The 23,917-nt window shown below is 41.7% G+C and overlaps 1 protein-coding gene across 1 annotated transcript; it reads left to right on the top strand.

The window, feature by feature from the left end:
• The first annotated feature begins 846 nt into the window (after window positions 1-846).
• snap29 (synaptosome associated protein 29) lies at window positions 847-19,098 on the top strand. The gene is given in 6 exon segments (NM_001141287.1): window positions 847-903; window positions 7,820-8,050; window positions 8,820-9,016; window positions 10,895-10,980; window positions 18,111-18,215; window positions 18,425-19,098. Coding segments are annotated over 5 exon segments (780 nt in total). The 5' UTR covers window positions 847-903; the 3' UTR covers window positions 18,586-19,098.
• Window positions 19,099-23,917: the final 4,819 nt, after the last annotated feature.

Below are 23,917 nucleotides of genomic sequence, written 5' to 3'. Positions count from 1 at the left end.
AGAGACAGAATAACAACAAAAAATTCAGAAAAACGCATGTCAAAAATGTAATAAAATGATTAGCATTTTAATGAGGGAAATAAGTATTTGACCCCTCTGAAAAACATGACTTAGTACTTGGTGGCAAAACCCTTGTTGGCAATCACAGAGGTTAGATGTTTCTTGTAGTTGGCCACCAGGTTTGCACACATCTCAGGAGGGATTTTGTCCCGCTCCTCTTTGCAGATCTTCTCCAAGTCATTAAGGTTTCGAGGCTGACGTTTGGCAACTCGAACCTTCAGCTCCCTCCACAGATTTTCAATGGGATTAAGGTCTGGAGACTGGCTAGGCCACTCCAGGACCTTAATGTGCTTCTTCTTGAGCCACTCCTTTGTTGCCTTGGCCGTGTGTTTTGGGTCATTGTCATGCTGGAATACCCATCCACGACCCATTTTCAATGCCCTGGCTGAGGGAAGGAGGTTCTCACCCAAGATTTGACGGTACATGGCCCCGTCCTATATATATATATATATATCAGTGGTCTAAGGCACTACAGTCCCTTGTTCGAATTCAGGCTGTATCACATGATTTGAAGTCCCATAGGGCAGCGCACAATTGGCCCAGCAACGTCTGGGTTTAGCCGGGGTAGGCTGTCATTGTGAATAAGAATTTGTTCTTAAATGAATTGCCTAGTTAAGTAAAGGTTAAATGAAAATATATAATACTTTTTTTTGTATAACAAAGTAGGATAGATTTATATTATAGTCCAGCTGGGGGCGGTAATGAAACATATTGGATGCCAACTGCCGTTAAACTTCCAAAGAAGAAGAAGACAACGGAAACCGACTTTTTTTTTTGCTGGTAATCAGCTGATAAAACAACATTTCACCAAACCACGGTCAAAAGGTTGTGTGGATCGTCAAAGTAAGTGGTTTAAACGTATTTTTTTAATTGACTGTCGTTTATTGTTATAAGGAGAATAGTGCTGTGCTTATATTTAACTAGCTATGAATTGTTAGGTAAGTCATCAGGGGCGTATGAAATACGCTGATTCTGTTGAAAACGTTTCTTAAACGGAAGCAAACTGAACGAAATGTGGAGGGACCGGCCTGTTTTAGAACGTCGTTTTAGTTGCAAATGTTGCGTTTTCAACTCTTTTGTCTAACTAATAATTACACCCCGTGTAACGTTAATTATAAACTACACTAGCTAACACGTTAGCCAGCTAACTAACGTACGTTGTCATGCTGAAATGTAATTTACCATTTTGATGTAATCACCAACTCAGAACGAAAGCAAAGGATTCAGTCACACCAACTTGTTGATAGCTGGTAACTAACACCAAACAACCACTTTTACCCATGGAAGATAAACCATTGAAGTTATGACCCGTATTACTATTTTACATGAAATAACGTGTTCATCGTACTACTAACATTTTGTTAGGTATGGTCTTCGGGTCAACAGCCCTAGTAGTAGGCTGGACAATAGAGTCAACATTCACCCTAGGCTGAAAAACGGCTTGGCCAAGCTGAAACGCTTGCGCGAGCCCATAGCAAATTATTGAAAGATCGCAGAGCCTGTTTTGACTAGTGTGATGCTTAGAATTCCATTTCGCCTAAATGGAACAAATGTATCCCTTTTTATTTTACCTCTACAATCTATTTGTCGGACAACTCGTGTAGAAAGTAAACATCCGCACTTCAATGGCGTCAACTATGCCTATGTCTGCGTAATGAGAAATTAGGGGGGGGACTTCTGACTTTCTGGTCTAGTGACCTTACATAATTACAAAGGTGAGATTCTCCTGATTTAATAAAATCTAAATATACACATGTTTGATATTTGGCGAAATAGACCGGCATACATATCCATAGGAAAACAATGGAGGGAGCTCAGTGTTCTAAGGGCAAAAAGTATTTTGGGTTTAGCATTTGATGACAACTGAGCTCGCTGCCCATACTTAAATAATTAGAAAAAGGAGATTCTCACAATAAAAATGGTGTCCGACTTGAAAAAAATCTAATTATACACATTGCTAGATATTTGGCAAAATAGATAGCCATGCCTGTATTAACCTATAGTAAACAATGGGACAAACTCAAGAGTTCCATGAGTTTGTTTTTTTTGTTTACATTTAACTACAAACAACATGGGCAGGTCTCATTGCCAACAATGGCAAAGCAGGCGGTGTGACTTACAGCAATAAACTGGGAATAGAACGTTCGGAAGGCGAGTTGGTGCCACGGTGCTCAATCGAACTAATAGGAGCTGGCAGGGTGAAAATGCCCTAAAATAAGGCCTGTTTTTTTTTTTTTCTTCATGTTTACTTCAAAATGATGGCAAGCAGCTTGGAAATATGGTCATATTATGAAACGGGGTAATGGACTAGTTTTTATCAGAAAAAAAGCATTGTTAAATGTCTGGACATGATGGACACAACATTTTTACCGCTTTTTTGTTGTTGATAAAAATGTCTTAATTGCATTGGCTATGGAGCCCAGTTTCATAACATTACCGTATGTCCCAGCTGTTTTCCTTAGTTATGAAGTAATCATGAAAACAAACTGACATTATTTTATGCCATTTTTCACCCTGCCATCTCCTACGGGGCTCTATGCTAACTTTTTTCCCAAGGAGTACATGTGCTCCTAAATTAAAACATGTAGGAGCACACAAAGAAATTTAGGAGCACAGTGAAAATGTAAAAGTTTATTAACCTCTCTGGGCTAGGTGGGACGTTTGCGTCCCACCCTAGTCAACAGCCAGTGGAATCCCGTGGCGCGTTATTCAAATACCTTAGAAATGCTATTACTTCAATTTCTCAAACGTATGACTATTTTACACCATTTTAAAGACAAGACTCTCGTTAATCTAACCACACTGTCCGATTTCAAAAACGCTTTACAACGAAAGCAAAACATTAGATTATGTCAGCAGAGTACCCAGCCAGAAATAATCAGACACCCATTTTTCAAGCTAGCATATAATGTCACATAAACCCAAACCACAGCTAAATGCAGCACTAACCTTTGATGATCTTCATCAGATGACAATCCTAGGACATTATGTTATACAATACATGCATGTTTTGTTCAATCAAGTTCATATATATATATATATATATATCAAAAAACAGCTTTTTACATTAGCATGTGACGTTCAGAACTAGCATACCCACCGCAAACTTCTGGTAAATTTACTAAATTACTCACGATAAACGTTCACAAAAAACATAATTATTTTAAGAATTATAGATACAGAACTCCTTTGTGCAATCGATATGTCCGATTTTTAAATTAGCTTTTCGGTGAAAGCACATTTTGCAATATTCTGAGTAGATAGCCCAGCCATCACGGGCTAGCTATTTAGACACCCACCAAGTTTAGCCCTCACCAAAGTCAGATTTACTATAAGAAAAATTGGATTACCTTTGCTGTTCTTCGTCAGAATGCACTCCCAGGACTTCTACTTCAATAACAAATGTTGGATTGGTTCAAAATAATCCATAGTTATGTTCAAATATCCTCTGTTTTGTTCGTGCGTTCAAGACACTATCCGAAGGGTGACGCGCCTGACGTGTTTCGTGACAAAAAAATTCTAAATATTCCATTACCGTACTTCGAAGCATGTCAACCGCTGTTTACGCGATCTCATTGTCCTCTGATCGACCACTTACCAAAGGCGCTAATGTTTTTCAGCCAGGGGCTCCAAAGACATTCAGCTTTTCACAACCTTCTGAGAGCCTATGGGAGCCGTAGGAAGTGTCACGTTACAGCAGAGATCCTCAGTTTTCAATAAAGAGAGTGAAGAAGCCCAAGAAATTGTCAGACAGGCCACTTCCTGTAAGGAATCTTCTCAGGTTTTTGCCTGCCATATGAGGTCTGTTATACTCACAGACACCATTCAAACAGTTTTAGAAACTTTGGGGTGTTTTCTATCCAAAGCCAATAATTATATGCATATTCTAGTTTCTGGGCAGTAGTAATAACCAGATTAAATTGGGTATGTTTTTTTTATCCGGCCGTGTAAATACTGCCCCCTATCCCTAGGAATATCTGGCCCTTTTTCTGAATTTCTCCGGATTTTCCATTTATTACAGTGGCGACTTCATCTTGATGAAGGAAAAGAAGTGTGCGGATAAGAAGTGTGCACATTAGTTTTCACTTGATGTTATTGGGTAATGTTCTCTGACCTCTTTTTGTAGTTTTCTTCTGCACCTCTCTGCCTTCTATGTTGACAATTACCTGCTTCCTCTTGGTCATCTCAAGTCTTTTCTTTAGGTTTACCATCTCTTTGGTCCTCTCCAGAAGCTTCTCTTCTGTGTAGCGCAACTTTGACCTCCAATTTTGATAGTGTTTTCTTTCTTCTGTTACTCTTTTTGGGTGACTCTTTTGGGGTAGATGTCTTCATTGGTCCTGGTGTCTGTAGATATGTTTCTTCTTTTAGGAGTTGAGTTGATGGCAGGGGCATTTACCTGCTGAGGTGAGAATGGCTGTTCTCTTGGGGAGGCTGTGTCTTCTAGAATTTGAATTACTTAATTTTGCTTCTTGAATGTGTTGAAATGTATCATCTTGCTCGCTTGATGGTGTTATGTCCAGTACAGCTTTTAGCTGTTTCTTTTTTCTATAATACCTTTTGAGTTTCACTTTTCTTCTTTTCATGTTGCTGCTTTGTCAGATCTTGTTTTATTGATTTTACAATTTTGCTTTCATTTTTGATATCTGGAAAGGAAGCATGAAATGAGCATGTCTGAAAACATGGGGAAGATCTTACTGTTATGGACATATCATCCTATAGTAAAGACTGAATGGCTTACAGACTGTGTGCATCCTACAGTAGGGAGTTAATGGCTTACAGATTGTGTGTACACACATCCTATAGAAGGGACTGAATGGCTTACTGACTGGAATCCTATAGTACAAACTAAATGGGTTACTGATTGTGTGTGGTGGACATGTGTGCTCGCATATGTAGACTTCCTAACACTGTAGGGTATTGACTTCCTATAGACACTGTATGAGGGCGTAGGCTTCCTATTGATTATACAGTTGAAGTCGGAAGTTTACATACACCTTAGCCAAATGCATTTAAACTCTGTTTTTCACAATATCTGACATTTTAATCAGAGTAAAAAGTCCCTGTCTTAGATCACTTAGGATCACCACTTTATTTTAAGAATGTGAAATGTTAGAATAATATTAGAATAATTTATTTCAGCGTTTATCACATTCCCTGTGGGTCAGAAGTTTACATGCACTGAATTAGTATTTGGTAGCATTGCCTTAATTGTTTAACTTGGGTCAAACGTTTCGGGTTGCCTTCCACAAGCTTCCCACAATTAGTTGGATGAATTTTGGCCCATTCCTCCTGACAGAGCTGGTGTAACTGAGTCAGGTTTGTAGGCCTCCTTGCTCGCACACGCTTTTTCAGTTATGCCCACAAATTTTCTATAGGATTGAGGTCAGGGCTTTGTGGTGGCCACTCCAATACATTGACTTTGTTGTCCTTAAGCCATTTTGCTACAACTTTGGAAGTCTGCTTGGGGTCATTGTCCATTTGGACGACCCATTTGCGAGCAAGCTTTGACTTCCTTACTGATGTCTTGAGATGTTGCTTCAATATATCCACATAATTTTCCCTCATGAAGCCATCTATTTTGTGAAGTGCACCAGTCCCTCCTGCAGCAAAGGACCCCCACAACATGATGCTGCCACCCCCGTGCTTCACGGTTGGCATGGTGTTCTTCAGCTTGCAAGCATCCCCTTTTTCCTCCAAACATAAAGATGGTCATTATGGGCAAAGAGTTCTACTTCATCAGACCAGAGGACATTTCTCCAAAAAGTACAGTCTTTGTCCCCATGTGCAGTTGCAAACCGTAGTCTGGCTTTTTTATGGCAGTTTTGGAGCAGTGGCTTCTTCCTTGCTTAGCGGCCTTTCAGATTGTCGACATAGGACAAATTTTACTGTGGATATAGATACTTTTGTACCTGTTTCCTCCAGTATCTTTACACAAGGTCCTTTGCTGTTGTTCTGGGATTGATTTGCACTTTTCGCAGCAAAGTACGTTCATCTCTAGGAGACAGAATGTGTCTCCTTCCTGAGCGGTATGACGGCTGCGTGATCCCATGGTGTTTATACTTGCGTGCTATTGTTTGTACAGATGAACGTGGTACCTTCAGGCGTTTGGAAATTTCTCCCAAGGATGAACCAGACTTACATTTAAGTCATTTAGCAGACGCTCTTATCCAGAGCGACTTACAAATTGGTGCATTCACCTTATGATATCCAGTGGAACAACCACTTTACAATAGTGCATCTAAATCTTTTAAGGGGGGGGGGGGGGGGGTTAGAAGGATTACTTTATCCTATCCTAGGTATTCCTTAAAGAGGTGGGGTTTCAGGTGTCTCCGGAAGGTGGTGATTGACTCCGCTGTCCTGGCGTCGTGAGGGAGCTTGTTCCACCATTGGGGTGCCAGAGCAGCGAACAGTTTTGACTGGGCTGAGCGGGAACTGTGCTTCCTCAGAGGTAGGGGGGCCAGCAGGCCAGAGGTGGATGAACGCAGTGCCCTTGTTTGGGTGTAGGGCCTGATCAGAGCCTGAAGGTATGGAGGTGCCGTTCCCTTCACAGCTCCGTAGGCAATCACCATGGTCTTGTAGCGGATGCGAGCATCAACTGGAAGCCAGTGGAGAGAGCGGAGGAGCGGGGTGACGTGAGAGAACTTGGGAAGGTTGAACACCAGACGCGCTGCGGCGTTCTGGATGAGTTGTAGGGGTTTAATGGCACAGGCAGGGAGCCCAGCCAACAGCGAGTTGCAGTAATCCAAACGGGAGATGACAAGTGCCTGGATTAGGACCTGCGCCGCTTCCTGTGTGAGGCAGGGTCGTACTCTGCGAATGTTGTAGAGCATGAACCTACAGGATCGGTTCACCGCCTTGATGTTAGTGGAGAACGACAGGGTGTTGTCCAGGATCACGCCAAGGTTCTTAGCACTCTGGGAGGAGGACACAAGGGAGTTGTCAACCGTGATGGCTTGTGGAGGTCTACAATTATTTATTTTTTCTGAGGTCTTGGCTAATTGGATTTTCCCATGATGTCAAGCAAAGAGGCACTGAGTTTGAAGGTAGGCCTTGAAATGCATCCACAGGTACACCTCCAATTGACTCAAATGATGTCAATTAGCCTATCAGAAGCTTCTAAAGCCATTGACATTTTCTGGAATTTTCCAAGCTGTTTAAAGGCACAGTCAACTTAGTGTACGTAAACTTCTGACCCACTGGAATTGTGATGCAGTGAATTATAAGTGAAATAATCAGTCTGTAAGTAATATTTGGTAAAATTACTTGTCATGTACAAAGTAGATGTCCTAACCGACTTGCCAAAACTATAGTTTGTTAATAAGAAACAGTCCTTCAAAAATGTTGCGGAGGATGAGAACATCAGTCATGGACACTATATTATTCATATTCCTGTAATATTCAGTTAAATATTTCAGAATATTTTCATTTTTACTCAATGCATGTTGTATTGTTATTTTAAACGGATAGCTGGACGTTTTGCGGTAATGACAAAAATAATGAATTCCTATGTTGAAATTACTCTTTGTGCAAGGTAGAGAACACTATCTTCATTATGATATTTTGTTATATTACCAAATTAATGTTTTATTTTTTTAATCATTACTGCCATGGTGTTTTAATGGTTCCATGAATGACCCAGTAAACATAACATGAACACACAATTTCATGGCAGGCATGCCTTATAAGCCCCCCCACCCCCCCCACCCGTGCCTGCTGTGTCCTCTCTCCACTGTCATAACTCTGCTGTTCTGTTGAAAAGATGGCGTACCCCAGAACCCACAACCCATTTGCAGATGATGAGGAGGAGCAGCAGCAGCGCCGGTCAAGTGGTGGATTTGACGACCCCCAAGAGGGAATGAGTGAGGCAGAGAGCAAGCAGAGATGCCTCGAACAGGAAGTGATGCGTGCGGCCAAGTCGGCGGTGGTAAGCAGCCACCGCTCCCTGGGGCTCATCTATGAGTCGGAGAAGATAGGCGCTGAGACTGCAGAGGTAAGCCTATGTATTCAGAAAGTATTCAGACCCCCTGACATTTCCCACATTTTGTTACGTGACAGCCTTATTCTATTTCAAGCTACACACAATACCCCTTTTTTAATGAAAAAAAAATGTTTTTTGAGATGTTTGCAAAATGTTTTTATAACTGAAATCACATTTACCTAAGAATTCAGACCCTTTACTCAGTACTTTGCTGCTGAAAAACATCCCCACATCATGATGCTCCAACCACCATGCTTCACCGTAGGGATGGTGCCAGGTTTCCTCCAGACGTGACGCTCGGCTGCAGGCCAAAGAGTTTAATCTTGGTTTCATCAGACCAGAAAATCTTGTTTCTCATGGTCAGACTCCTTTAGGTGCTCTTTGGCAAACTCCAAGTGGGCTATCGTGTGCCTTTTACTGAGGAGTGGCTTCCATCTGGCCACTCTACCATAAAGGCCTGATTTTGGTGGAGTTCTGCAGAGATGTTTGTCCTTCTGGAAGGTTCTCCCACCTCCACAGAAGAATTCTGGAGCTCTGTCAGAGTGACCATTGAGTGCTTGGTCACGTCCCTGACCAGGACCTTCTCCCCCTGTTGCTCAGTTTGGCCGGGTGGCCAGCTCTAGGACGCTGATCTGTACCTCAGGGAAAATTCACCCTGGAGCATCTGTATTATCAAAGTCCAGCATTGTTAGATGTATTTCTCCATGTTTTGGGCAAACTGTAAAGAGTGATACAGCCGAGTGCATTTGATAACATTGATTTCCTCTGTGTCCATCCGTAGGAGCTGATGCGTCAGGGGGAGGCTCTGAAGAGGACCGAGAGGATGGTGGATAACATGGGCCAAGACCTAAAAACCAGCCAGAAACATATCAACAGCATTAAGAGTGTGTGGGGAGGCCTTGTCACTTACTTTAAGGCCAAGCCTGAGACCACCAAGCCCCTGCCAGAAGAGCCTGTTGCCTACCAAGCCAGCAGCAAGTAATGCCCAGTCCCTCCCTGGTTATTCCTATACCTCTCTCTTTACTCTTTACAAAGAATTGATCAGTCTATAATTTTAATGGTAGGTTTATTTGAACAGTGAGAGACAGAATAACAACAAACAAATCCAGAAAAACGCATGTCAAAAATGTTATAAATTGATTTGCATTTTAATGAGGGAAATAAGTATTTGACCCCCCTCTCAATCAGAAAGATTTCTGGCTCCCAGGTGTCTTTTATACAGGTAACAAACTGAGATTAGGAGCACACTCTTAAAGGGAGTGCTCCTAATCTCAGTTTGTTACCTGTATAAAAGACACCTGTCCACAGAAGGAATCAGTCAATCAGATTCCAAACTCTCCACCATGGCCAAGACCAAAGAGCTCGGACAAGATTGTAGACCTACACAAGGCTGTAATGGGCTACAAGACCATCGCCAAGCACCTTGGTGAGAAGGTGACAACAGTTGGTGCGATTATTCACAAATGGAAGAAACACAAAAGAACTGTCAATATCCTTCGGCTTGGGGCTCCATGCAAGATCTCATCTCGTGGAGTTGCAATGATCATGAGAAGGGTGAGCAATCGTCCCAGAACTACACGGGAGGATCTTGTCAATGATCTCAAGGCAGCTGGGACCATAGTCACAAAGAAAACAATTGATAACACACTACGCCGTGAAGGACTGAAATCCTGCAGCGCCCGCAAGGTCCCCCTGCTCACGAAAGCACATATACATGCCCGTCTGAACTTTGCCAATGAACATCTGAATGATTCAGAGGACAACTGGGTGAAAGTGTTGTGGTCAGATGAGACCAAAATGGAGGTCTTTGGCATCAACTCAACTCGCCGTGTTTGGAGGAGGAGGAATGCTGCCTATGACCACCAGAACACCATCCCCACCGTCAAACATGGAGGTGGAAACATTATGCTTTGGTGGTGTTTTTCTGCTAAGGGGACAGGACAACTTCACCGCATCAAAGGGACGATGGACGGGGCCATGTACCGTCAAATCTTGGGTGAGAACCTCCTTCCCTCAGCCATGGCATTGAAAATGGGTCGTGGATGGGTATTCCAGCATGACAATGACCCAAAACACACGGCCAAGGCAACAAAGGAGTGGCTCAAGAAGAAGCACATTAAGGTCCTGGAGTGGCCTAGCCAGTCTCCAGACCTTAATCCCATAGAAAATCTGTGGAGGGAGCTGAAGGTTCAAGTTACCAAACGTCAGCCTCAACCTTAATGACTTGGAGAAGATCTGCAAAGAGGAGTGGGACAAAATCCCTCCTGAGATGTGTGCAAACCTGGTGGCCAACTACAAGAAACGTCTGACCTCTGTGATTGCCAACAAGGGTTTTGCCACCAAGTACTAAGTCATGTTTTGCAGAGGGGTCAAATACTTATTTCCCTCATTAAAATGCAAATCATTTTATAACATTTTTGACATGTGTTTTTCTGGATTTTGTTTGTTATTCTGTCTCTCACTGTTCAAATTAACCTACCATTAAAATTATAGACTGATCATTTCTTTATCAGTGGGCAAATGTACAAAATCAGCAGGGGATCAAATACTTTTTTCCCTCACTGTATATACATTGCTAGTGAAACTTTTCATGGGGTATCCCAAACATTCCACCATCAGTAGAAATCAGTTGACTGAGTATTTAGGCTATCCGCGGTGATACTATCATAGTTTCTGCCATGTTGCCCATACAGGTCCTGTGTGAAGAATGAAGAGGTGTAAGATGGCGGTAGAGAGCTCATTCTTACACTGTCAGTCTTTACTTTTTCTGTGTTCAAGTCTCTGATTAAACTGAAGTGTGTAATGTCTTTATTTGTTCAAAGATTATCCTGCCTTGAGACTCTGACTGTGTGTTAGATTGCAGAATGCCATGTCTCACAGTAAGGAGCATGAAGACAAGTACCAGGCCAGTCACCCCAACCGGAGGAAGTTGGACATTGGAGGTAAGGCCATAAACCTCAGCCACAGAATAATATCTCCTTTGTCATCCCTTGTTCCCTTTCAGTTGGTCAACTTGGTACAAGACAGCTATGAGGAGTTTGTGTGCTAGAGCCCTTTACTCAAGAATATTATAATTACGCTTGACAAGGCCAGTGAACACCATGCCTCACCGGGAGCTCTGCCTTCCACAGGTGTGAGAACCCGAGGCATGGATTAATTCCTTCAAGTCTTCCGCTCTTCACCTCGAGCTGAGCAGAACAATTTATGAATTTTAAGAAACATTTTGCGTTCCAATGTTATTTATCAGGCTTTACGCCAACTTAACGGTCTTATGTAAGGAGGGCATGCTCATCCTTCTGGACATTGTGTTAAAGTTTTGTAACTAGTTTTGTGAAGTTCCCTACAATTTGTTAGTTATTCTTTGGCCTGTTTAGCCTCGCTAACAGGTTGTTAATAAGATGACTAGCACGAACGAGTCGACAAAGGCTGGTTTGAGGTCACGATCTTGCCCACAGTCAATGTCTTTGAATGATACTCATGAGTGTCTCGCCTGGGTACATGCTCAGGCTGCCCTGGATCGAACCAGCCCATGGATATTCATTATGTATCTTATCACATGCGCAGAGCATACAGATAGAGGCTTTGAGTGAAAAATCTGTCTGACACCTCTGTTATAAACCCAATCAATACGCAAGAATTCTAAATATAATTGTTCTTTGGCTAAGATTCAAAGAGCTATTTTTATTTCTCAATTGGTAACTGAATGCAGGCTTCATCAACACGTCACACCACTTTGCAATGAGCTGGTGGCAGTATGCATTTTGAAAACTCATACTTTTGTGCATATATAGTGTATGTATGTGGACACCCCTTCAAATTAGTGCATTTGGCTATTTCAGCCACACCTGTTGCTGACCTGGTGTATAAAATCGAGCACACCGCCATGCAACCTCCATAGGACAAACATTGGCAGTAGAATAGCTTACTGAAGAGCTCAGTGACTTTCAGTGTGGCACCGTCATAGGGTGCCACCTTTCCAACAAGTCAGTTTGTAAGATTTCTGCCCTGCTAGAGCTGCCCAGGTCAACTAAGTGCTGTTATTATGAAGTGGAAACGTCTAGGAGTAACAACGGCTCAGCCGGGATGCTGGCCTTCTAGGCAGAGTTGCAAAGAAAAGGCCATCTCAGACTGATCAATAAAAAAGATTAAGATGGGCAAAAGAACAGACACTGGACATCGCTTCTTCACTGTTGACATTGAGACTGGTGTTTTGCGGGTACTATTTAATGAAGTTGCCAGTTGAAGACTTGTGATGTGTCTGTTTCTAAAACTAGACACTAATGTACTTGTCCTCTTGCTCAGTTGTGCACCGGGGCCTCCCACTCTTTCTATTCTGGTTAGAGCCAGTTTGCGCTGTTCTGTGAAGGGAGTAGTACACAGCGTTGTATGAGATCTTCAGTTTCTTGGCAATTTCTCGCATGGAATAGCCTTCATTTCTCAGAACAAGAATAGACTGACGATTTTCAGAAGGAAGTCCTTTGTAATGGAACCCACAAATGCTGACGCTATAGATATTCAACTAGTCTAAAGAAGGCCAGTTTTATTGCTTCTTTAATCAGGACAACAGTTTTCAGCTGTGCTAACATAATTGCAAAAGGGTTTTCAAATGATCAATTAGCTAATCCAAGTTTTGCATTTTAAAAGGCTAACACAACATGCCATTGGAACACAGGAGTTATGGTTGCTGATAATGGGCCTCTGTACGCCTATGTAGATATTCCATAACATCTGCCGTTTCCAGCTACAATAGTCATTTACAACATTAACAATGTCTACACTCTATTTCTGATCAAGTTGATGTTATTTTAATGGACAAAAAATGCTTTTCTTTCAAAAACAAGAATTTCTATGTGACCCCAAACTTTTGTGTGTGCGCTAGCTAGCAGATTTTGCTGTTTTGGTACTGCCCATATGTAGATTGGTTGGGAATGGCAAAAAAAATAAGTTTACTTAAGAGTTAACTCTGCAAATGGCTGGGTGATTTTGATAAGTCAGTCAATTGATCAATAATATAATACTCTTAGCAAAGGTGTTCATCTTTTAATTTACAATCTGTAGAAACTATGAGACTAAATCTTTTGTGAAACAGCACAGTGGATAAATATATGGCAGCTAGAAATCAAAACCTGATGGTCTTCAGAGATAGATTGGAGGGGTTGAGGGTTGCTGGGACTAAAAATAAACAAGAGTTTACATTAGTTATGTCTGAAATGTATGTATAAGCTGGAAGTAAAAGCCTAAGTATTGTTGTCCATTAGTTTACTCAATTTAGGGGGGAGTAATAAAAATGTAATTAGTTTACTCCAATTAGGGGTAATAGGGTTAGGTAAAATATTAAAGGCAGAGAAAAAAAAGTTAAGTCCCTTTTTCAGGACCATGTCTTTGGAAGATAATTTGTAAAAATCCTAATGACTTCACAGATCTTCATTGTAAAGTGTTTCTCATGCTTGTTCAATAAACCATAAACAATTAAGGAACATGCACCTGTGGAACGGTCATTAATTGCCTACCGTCTGTAAGCTGTTAGTGTCTTAAGGTCACAGGTATGAAAACGTAGGACACTAAAGAGGCCTTTCTACTGACTCTGAAAATCACCAAAAGAAAGATGCCCAGGGTCTCTGCTCATCTGTGTGAACGTGCCTTAGGCATGCTGCAAGGAGGCATGAGGGCTGCCGATGTGGCCAGGGCAATAAATTGCAATGTCCGCACTGTGAGATGCTAAAGACAGCGCTACAGGGAGACGGGATGGACAGCTGATCGTCCTCGCAGTGGCAGACAACGTGTAACAACACCTGCACAGGATCGGTAGATCTGAACATCACACATGTGTGACAGGTACCGGATGGCAACAACCACTCCCCGAGTTACACCAGGAATGCACAATCTCACCATCAGTGCTCAGACTGTCCGCAATAGGCTGAGAGAGGCTGGACTGAGGGCTTGTAGGCCTGTTGTAAGGCAGGTCCTCACCAGACATCATTGGCAACAACGTCTCCTATGGGCACAAACCCACTGTCGTTGGACCAGACAGGACTGGCAAAAAGTGCTTTTCACTGATGAGTTGATGTTTTGTCTCACCAGGGGTCATGGTCGATTTCGCGTTTATCGTCGAAGGAATGAGCGTTACGCCAAGGCCTGTACTCTGGAGCAGGATCGATTTGGAGGTGGAGGGTCCGTCGTGGTCTGGGGCGGTGTGTCACAGCATCATCGGACTGAGCTTGTTGTCATTGCAGGCAACCTCAACGCTGTGCGTTACAGGGAAGACATCCTCCTCCCTCATGTGGTACCCTTCCTGCAGGCTCATCCTGACATGACCCTCCAGCATAACAATGCCACCAGCCATACTGCTCTTCCTGTGCGTGATTTCCTGCAAGACAGGAAGGTCAGTGTTCTGCCATGGCCAACGAAGAGCCCCGATCTCAATCCCATTGAGCACATCTGGGACCTGTTAGATCGGAGGGTGAGGGCCAGGACCATTCCCCCCAGAAATGTCTGGGAACTTGCTGGTGCCTTGGTGGAAGAGTGGGGTAACATCTCACAGCAAGAACTGTGAGATGGGCAAGAGTAGTAACCAGTTTAAATCGGGTATGTTTTTTTTGTTTTTTTTATCCGGCCGTGCAAATACTGCCCCCTAGCCCCAATAGGTTAAACAGGTTCCTACTCTGGCCCAGAAAATAGAATATGCATATTATTAGTATATTTGGATGTAAAACACTCTGAAGTTTCTAAAACTGTTTGAATGGTGTCTGTGAGTATAACAGAACTCATATGGCAGGCAAAAACCTGAGAATAATTTAATCAGGAAGTGGGAGAAATTAGAAATGTATTTTTCTTTTGAATCCCTTAAACTCCAGTGACATAGGATTTACGTTGCACCTCCTAACTCTTCCATTGGCTGTCAACAATCTTTCGGAACTGGTTTCACCAGTTACCGGGCAGAAAATTGTGGCTCAGTCAATCACTGGCCAGTCTGAGGACAGGTGTCTTATGACGCACGTGACTTCGTTGTTTTTAATTTTTCTTCTGGGATGAATACCTATTGCCCGGTTGTAAAATTATCCGCAATTTTACGTTAAATACCCTAAAGGATTGATTGTAAACATCGTTTGACGTGTTTCTACAAACGGTAATGGAACTTTTGACCATTTTGTCTATGGATCTACGTCCACGCCACATGGCATTGTAATGTGTTCTGGATGGGTCAACAAAACGGACGTATTTGGACATAGATGGACTTTGCAGAACAAATGAACATTTCTTGTGGAAGTGGGTGCCCTTCCGAGTGCATTACGCCGAAGATCAAAGGTAAGAAAATATTTCGAACATATTTTTAGAGATTTGTCGACGCCGTGGTTGTAGGCTAACTGTATAGCTTAGCATTGAAGGCTGAGTTCTGTACTCAGAATATTGTACTCAGAATATTGAACAATGTGCTTTTTCTGTAAAGTTATTTTGAAATCTGACAAAGTGGTTGCGTAAAGGAGTATATTATCTCTAATTGTTTAAATAATTGCTATACATTTTGTCAACGTTTGAGTTCTTCTGTAAATGTATGTGCCTATTCACCGGGAGTTATGGGGAGAACATTTTCTGAACGTCACGTGCCAATATAAAAATTGGGTTTTTGTATATAAATATAAACTTGATCGATCAAAAAATGCATGTATTGTCTAACATGATGTCCTAGGAGTGTCATCTGATGAAGATTGTCAAAGGTTAGTGCTTAATTTTAGCTGTATATCTGGTTTTGTGATGGCTATACGTGCTTGGAAAATTGCTTATTTTTTTTGGCTAATGTGCTATCCTAAAATAATCTGTTTTGCCTTCACCGTAAAGCCTTTTTGAAATCGGACAATGTGATTGGATTAACGAGTAGAGTATCTTTAAAATGCCGTATAATACTTGAATTTTAATTGAGATTTATTTTTTCATTTTGCGCCGCGCTATCTCACTGTTTGTTGTCCAACCAATCCCGTTAACGGGATTTTATCTCGAAGGGGTCCTCTAGAGGTTAAATGGTTGCCTGTAGGAGATATTTGTGCTGCGGCAAGTTTGGCATCACCATGCTTGGATGGCACTGCCCACAGTGTGCTTACGGCTGGGGCAGGAGAGGGTCATTAGGCATCACTCAACAGGTTTTCCTGTTGAGTTGGATCTCTCGGTCTGCCATGGGCCATTTTTTTTTTATTTGGTGTTTGCTTGGGGTGTGATTTCATGTCCTCATAGTTGTGTACTACCGAGTTGACTGAAAGAGAACATACAGTTATGGCTATCTACTGTTCCCTGAAGGAGGGAAACGATGTTCGGCCCTCTGGTTTATCACCTGTGGAAAGGTGGGGCTTGTTAGCCATGTCAGCCGTGATTGTAGTTCAGTAGAGGGCGCTTGCGCTCACTACTCTCCATAGCTGTGTTGTACCTCGTTTCCCTCCTTCAAGGAACAATAGTTGACACGATTATTTTTAAATGTGTTTTGTTAACCCATACCCAAATGTTATTGATTCATCCTTTAATTGTAGTTGTGGCCAACACAAAGTAAACCAAAAACACCCCCCCTCAAACTTGTATCTGAAACATACGGTTTCAAAATGATAAACGAAAACAATTTCAAAGATTTTACTGAGTGACAATACAGTTCATATAAGGAAATCAGTCAATTGAAATAAATTAGGCCCTAATCTATGGATTTCAAATTACTGAGAATACAGACTTGGATCTATTGGTCACAGATGCCTTAAGAAAAATAAGGGTGTGGAGTGACCACCATTTGCCTCATGCAGCGCATAGAGTTGATCAGGCTGTTGATTGTAGCCTGTGATAGATACAGTAGCTGTTCCCTCTGAGATCGTCTACATCACCGTCAGTTGTCCCAAGTTTCTGGATATTGGCAGGAACTGGAACAAGTTGTCCCAAACATGCTCAATAGGTGACATGTCTGAGTATGCAGGTTATAGAAGAACTGGGACATTTGTAGCTTCCAGGAATTGTGTACAGATCCTAGTGACATGGGACCATGCTGAAACATCTGATGGCGGCGGATGGAACCACAATGGGCCTCAGGATCTCGATGCGGTATCTCAGTGCATTCGAATTGACAATCGATAAAATGCAATTGTGTTTGTTGTCCGTAGCTTATGCCTTCCCATACGATAACCTCACCGCCACCATGGGGCACTCTGTTCAACTTTGGCATCAGCAAACCGCTCACCCACGCAATGCCATACACGCTGTCTGCTATCTGCCCGTTACAGTTGAAACCGGGGTTCGTCTGTGAAGAGCACACTTCTCCAGCGTGCCAGGGGCCATGGTAGGTGAGCGTTTGCCCACTGAAGTCGGTTACGATGTTCAACTGCAGTCAGGTCCAGACCCTGGTGAGATGAGGTCCAGACCGAGGGCGCAGATGAGCTTCCCTGTGACGGTTTCTGACAGTTTGTCCAGAAATTCTTTGGTTGTGCAAACCCACAGTTTCATCAGGTGGCTGGTATCAGACGACCCCGCAGGTGAAGAAGCTGGATGTGGATGTCCTGGGCTTGCGTGGTTACCGGTTATGAGGCCGGTTGATCTTACTGACAAATTCTCGAAAGCAACGAAGGTGGCTTATGGTAGAGAAATAAACATTAAATGATCTGGTGGACATTCCTTCAGTCAGCTTGCCAATTGCACGCTCCCTTCAAAACTTGAGACATCTGTGTTGTGACAACTGCACATTTTATTGTCCTGTGTAATGATCATGCTTCTTGATAATCCATCCACCTGATAGGTGTGGCATATCTTGGCAAAGGAGAAATCCTCACTAACAGGAATGTAAACAAATTTGTGCGTAGATTTGGAGAAATAAGCTTTCTGTGCATATAAAATGTCTGGGATCTTTAATTTCAGCTCATGAAACATGGGTCCAACACTGGCGTTTTTATATATTTTATTCAGTGACAGGCCCGTCTTTGATTTGTTGGTCACTATTATGCAAATGAAAACGTCTTATTTTGCTCATATTGTAATAATAGAAATCTGGAACACTTGGCAGCTACTTTAAGCAAAAGGATAATTTTCTGTCAATGACATTCCTCCTGTGTAGGGTTTGACGCATTTGCATCAGATGATGACAGCTCATCCAGTCAAAATGGCTACCCTGCAAACAGACACCTTAGAGCTGCCCACCAGACACTGGACAACAACTTGGGTAAGAGCCTTCCGGGACCTATGGGGAAATAACAATGACATTTGTCTAAATTTTATTCATGACTTTTGATGGCGATCAACAAAAGATTCCAACTCATCAGCAGTAACATCTGTTGTGTGAAGCCGAAGGCAAGTTTCCACATTTGTGGAGAATTTAAACTTTTTAAAATGTTTATTCTAATGAACCCTTCTTTTCTTGAACTGCTCCAGATGAGATGTCCCTGGGCTTGGGAAGGCTAAAGAACCTAGGACTGGGCCTCCAGTCTGAAATTGAGAATCAGGACACTTCTCTGGACAATCTGCTGGGCAAAGTGGACAAGCTGGACCTCAAGATCAACAACACCAACCAGCAGATCAAAAACCTCAAATAATAAGTCCCAAACATTCTGACTCACCTGTCAACTCAACTCCCCTTACCTGGGTTTTGCTACACAGCAGCTCTCTGTGCACCAAGATGTCTTATTCCTCTATGATAGAGTACCAATGTTATTGATACTCCTAATGAATGATATTCAGTTCCTCAACCAGCTCCACATAAATGCATAGACCACCCTGTTCTTGACGATTTATGATTTGTTAGAAAGGAAGGATCTCTGAGTAGGACCTGTGTAGTGGGTTTAAAGGGTAGTTGAGATAAGTGTTAATGGTCTGTTATTGTTGCCCTGAGTTTGCATCATGGTAAATTGCATTTTAATTCAGTTTGGTAAATTTAATTAGATTTCAACTCCGTGAGGGATCCTCTTTTAGTACAAAGGGCCACTTGCATTCATAAATTGAATTTAAGAGTCTGACTTCACTGAATTCAAATGCTATTGGCCCCAACCTAGATCGCTGTGTCCAGAAGCCAGAAAAATAAATTGAGTGTGGTGCTTGTTTGAAACTGTAATGTCATACTGTGGTATGTATGCTGTCCGCTACCTGTTGATTCATATCCTATTTGTAACTTTTGAGATGACATACCCACAGAACTCGAATGATTCATTACATTTCTTTAGACTCACCCACACTCTTGTACATGAACACCCCACCCCCCCTTGCTGGACCTGTGCTTGGTTCATGTAGAAATAGACAAAGAACCACACCTGTTCCCCTGGAAGAATCAACTGCCATCCACTCTTGTCTTACGCTCAAATTCAATCTGATGCGCATTATAGTGTCGACAATGCACCTTTTTTAAAGGCAATTTTACGGCGTTTTGCGGAAGTTCACGGTAAATGCTTAAATATGTCGCACGTGCTCCAACGCGTCTCGGATTAAATATCGGCCTTTTATTTTATTTGGGGATCTGAAAGAATGTAGCCTAGTGGTTAAAAGCGTTGGGCCAGTAACTCGAAAGGTCGCTGGTTCGAATCCCAGAGCCGACTAGGTGAAACATCTGACGTACCCTTCAGCAAGGCACTTAACCCTAATTGCTCATAAGAGCGTCTGCCAAATTACTAACATGTAAATGGGCAACCTTCATGTTGCTTTAACCTATCCTGTGACTTCAAATGTTTGTAAATTAAGAGATGAGGAAAGGAAGCCACTCTACGCTATTGAAATGCAACACAAGTGGCTTCTTGTATGTGTAGCCACTTCTGTTTCTCTTTGTTTTTGCAAGCTACCGCTCCAAACCTTGCAACTTTTCTGAAGGGATGTCAATCTGTGGAAATTGCATTGTTAATTCTTGATTTGCTTTTGTTGTGAAATCACCTCGTGTATAATTTATTTTGATGTGATTGAGTAGAATATTTAACATAAATGACTTCTGCAAACAGAAGGAACATTTATGCATTCCTGTGTGTGCACAGAAGTATATGAAACATGTATTGCCTTTTTACAAACGTCAATGTACACATGCTGAGAATATGGTTTAAATACAGACTTTTTAAATTGAGAGATTGTATTCTGTTGTCTTCCTAGAGAAGTAGACAAATATCCCATGCGCTAACTTGTTTGTGAAATGTTGATGCGGTTACTTAAACTACTGTAACTTTTGACCTGAATATAATTTTTGGTCCAAACTCCAGATTTGAGAAGTAGATGAAGCTGGTAAGCCTTTTTTTGTGGTTGCAAACGGAATTATTAGCTGATTTGGGTGAGAAGTTGCATGATTTCACTCACAGAAAATGACAGTTGGAAGTGATGTCACAATGGGGAGCTTTAGAATCTTGAAATCCCATGTTAGCGGATTTGGGGGGACTAATAGTTTAACAGATATCAAAAAGTTGTATACAAGCAACTCTATTGAGACCGTTTTTGAAGTTGGAATGGCATTTCAAGCTTAAACGGTGTAGGAGGAGTAGCGTGTGGAGGAAGAAGAATAACAACTAGATAACTTTACAAGTAAAGTTGTGGGGCTAGCTAAAGCTCTTTAAACATTTGTGGTAGTGAAAGATGTGTAAAAATGTCATTTTTAGTTCCCATCAAGTCAGTAGATTTGGTCAGTAGTTAGATATGTGGTCAGTTGTGTGGATGAGTTATGTAATTGTGTGGTTCAGAAGTTGTGTGGTTATGCAATTTTGTGGATACTAGATGTGGTTGTGTGGATGTGGTCAGTAGTTAAGTGTGATCAGAAGTTGTCATTGTGATAGAATGTCAGTTGGAAGTGATGTCACAATGGGAAGCTTTAGAATCTTAGCCACTCTTCTCTCTCGCTCTCCTTTTAATTTTGGCCTGCAGTGTCAGCGAATATCTTAGCAATGGTTCCAGTTTGGAATCTCAGTATTGACACAGCTATTTTCAGAAGACTGCAGGCGAGGGGTTACTTAATGGTAATCCCATTTTTTTTCTTCTCTGCAGTTGACAAGCAGAGAACTCTTGGTTTAGTGGTCAAAATTATGTAGTTTGGAAAGTAAGGAATCTGTTAACTTCTGACATGATTTACAGAGGCTTGAAAGACCGGCGATAGGCTACGAAAATAGCTCTAGTTACAGATTGGTGCGCTTGATTTGAAATCAGACTTCGTATTTGAAAAGCAGATTAGGGGAATATTTCATACCTTAAATGTCTCTAATTTGTTGCGTTAGTGGTCAAAACGGCAGCTGTTTGGGAAGGGTTGAAAAAACACATAAGCATGTACCGTAAGTTACAGTGAAATATTTAGATTCTGCAAACAGATATGAATAGCAGAGAAGTAGACAAATATCCCATACGCTCAATATTTTTGTCTAACTTGTTGCGTTAGTGGTCAAACCGGATGTTTGCAAAAATGATGCAGTTACTTACCTGCTGTAACTTGATCCAAATGTCATTTTTTTGTCAACGGCAGATTTGAGTAGCAGAGTAGACAAAGCTGGTTGCAAAGTGGAATTATTTGCTGATTTGCATCAAAAGGTATGATTTCAGTTCGAAAATAACATTTCGAATTGTCACAATGGGGAGCCTTACAATTTTGACAAATCCCATGTTAGCCTGTTTAGGATAGGGGGCAGTATTTTCACGGCCGGATAAAAAAAACATACCCGATTTAATCTGGTTATTACTCCTGCCCAGAAACTAGAATATGCATATAATTGTTTGATTTGGATAGAAAACACCCTAAAGTTTCTAAAACTGTTTGAATGGTGTCTGAGTATAACAGAACTCCATGGCAGGCCCAAAACCTGAGAAGATTCCATACAGGAAGTGACCTCTCTGACCATTTCTTGGCCTTCTATAGCCTCTTTATCAAAATAGAGGATCTCTGCTGTAACGTGACATTTTCTAAGGCTCCCATAGGCTCTCAGAAGGCGCCAGAACGGGGAATGATGACTCTGCAGTCCCTGGGCGAAAAACAGTAGGGGTTTTGGAAAGTGGTCGTTCTGAGAACAATGACACGGGTGTGCGCGTGCATGTGAAGACTCCATTTTCTATTTTCAGTGTTTGAACGAAAACGTCTCCCGGTCGGAATATTTTTGCTATTTTACGAGAAATCGCATAAATTGATTTAAACAGCGTTTGACATGCTTCGAAGTACGGTAATGGAATATTTTGTCACGATACGTGCCGGCGCGTCACCCTTCGGATAGTGTCTTGAACGCAAGAACAAAACGCAGCTATTTGGATATAACTATGGATTATTTGGAACCAAAACAACATTGGGTGTTGAAGTAGGAGTCCTGGGAGTGCATTCTGACGAAGAACAGCAAAGGTAATCCAATTTTTCTTATAGTAAATCTGAGTTTGGTGAGTGCCAAACTTGGTGGGTGTCAAAATAGCTAGCCATGATGGCCAGGCTATCTACTCAGAATATTGCAAAATGTGCTTTCACCGAAAAGCTATTTTAAAATCCGACACCGCGATTGCATAAAGGAGTTCTGTATGTATAATTCTTAAAATAATTTGTTTTTTGTGAACGTTTATCGTGAGTAATTTAGTAAATTCACCGGAAGTTTTCGGTGGGTATGCTAGTTCTGAACGTCACATGCTAATGTAAAAAGCTGGTTTTTGATATGAACTTGATTGAACAAAACATGCATGTATTGTATAACAATGTCCTAGGAGAGTCATCTGATGAAGATCAAAGGTTAGTGCTGCATTTAGCTGTGATTTTGTTTTTTGTGACACATGCTACCTTGAAAAATGGGTGTGTGATTATTTCTGGCAGGGTACTCCTGACAATCTAATGTTTTGCTTTTTGAAATCGGACAATGTGGTTAGATAAAGGAGAGTTTTGTCTTTAACCTCTTGACGGTCGCCTAGGATAGGGGGCGCCACAGCGCATTTTGAAAATTCTCAAACTCAGAAGCTAGGATATGCATATAATTAATACTTGTGGATAGAAAACATCCTAAAGTTTCTAAAACTGTTTGAATGGTGTCTGTGTATAACAGAACTCATATGGCAGTCAAAACCCCGAGACAGATCGAAACAGGAAGTGGAATTCTGAATTGAATTTAACTTCATCACGTTGCCTATTAATCACACCGTGAGCTATGGTTCATTGAGCACTTCCTATTGCTTCCACTAGATGTCCCCAGTCTTTAAAGTGATTTGAGTCTCCTACTGTGAAAACTGACAGAATGACACGCTGTGGAATGTGGTCACACGGAGAGGGCCATCACCATTATGACGCCGGCGCCCCTGGTTACTCTCCCCTTTCGAAACGTTTTGAAACACAATGCAATCGTCCCCCTCGAATCTTATTGGAGCTCTCGTTGAAAAAGGCCCTACAGATTTATGTTATACAACGTTTGACATGTTTGAACGAACCTAAATAAGAAAAATGCATTTTTTTTAAAGAGTAGCCCCGCGCACGTCGGAACTTTTGGTGAAACCTTCAGAACGCGCTAACAAGAACAAGCTATTGGGACGTAAAGGATTAACTTTTTCGAACAAAAATACATTTGTGGACCTGGGAAGCCTGGAAGTGCCTAAGGATGAAGATAATCAAAGGTAAGGGATTATTGACAATAGTATACAAGACTAGATGTGATATGCGATTGTTCCAAGATGGCTAGCCTATTGCTATTGCTAGCCTATTGTTCTGAGTATCGCATCCCCTTTTATCGCAAAGTGTGATTACCCAGTAAAGTTATTTTTAAATCTGGCATTACAGGTGCTTTCAAGAGATATTCATCTATAAATCTTAGAATGACAATATTACATTTTAAAAATGTTTTCGAATAGTAATTTAGTAAATTGTAGCACTGTTTCACCGGATGCATGAGGGAAAATAGTTGGTCAATGTTATGCGCCGATGTAAGATGCTGTTTTTATATATAAATATGAACTTTATCGAAC

The sequence above is a fragment of the Salmo salar genome, chromosome 20 (genome assembly GCF_965601325.2).
Source record: "Salmo salar chromosome 20, fSalSal1, whole genome shotgun sequence".
NCBI lineage: Eukaryota > Metazoa > Chordata > Actinopteri > Salmoniformes > Salmonidae > Salmo > Salmo salar.
Note: the sequence above shows the minus strand (reverse complement) of the source record. Positions and strands in the feature narration are given on the sequence as shown.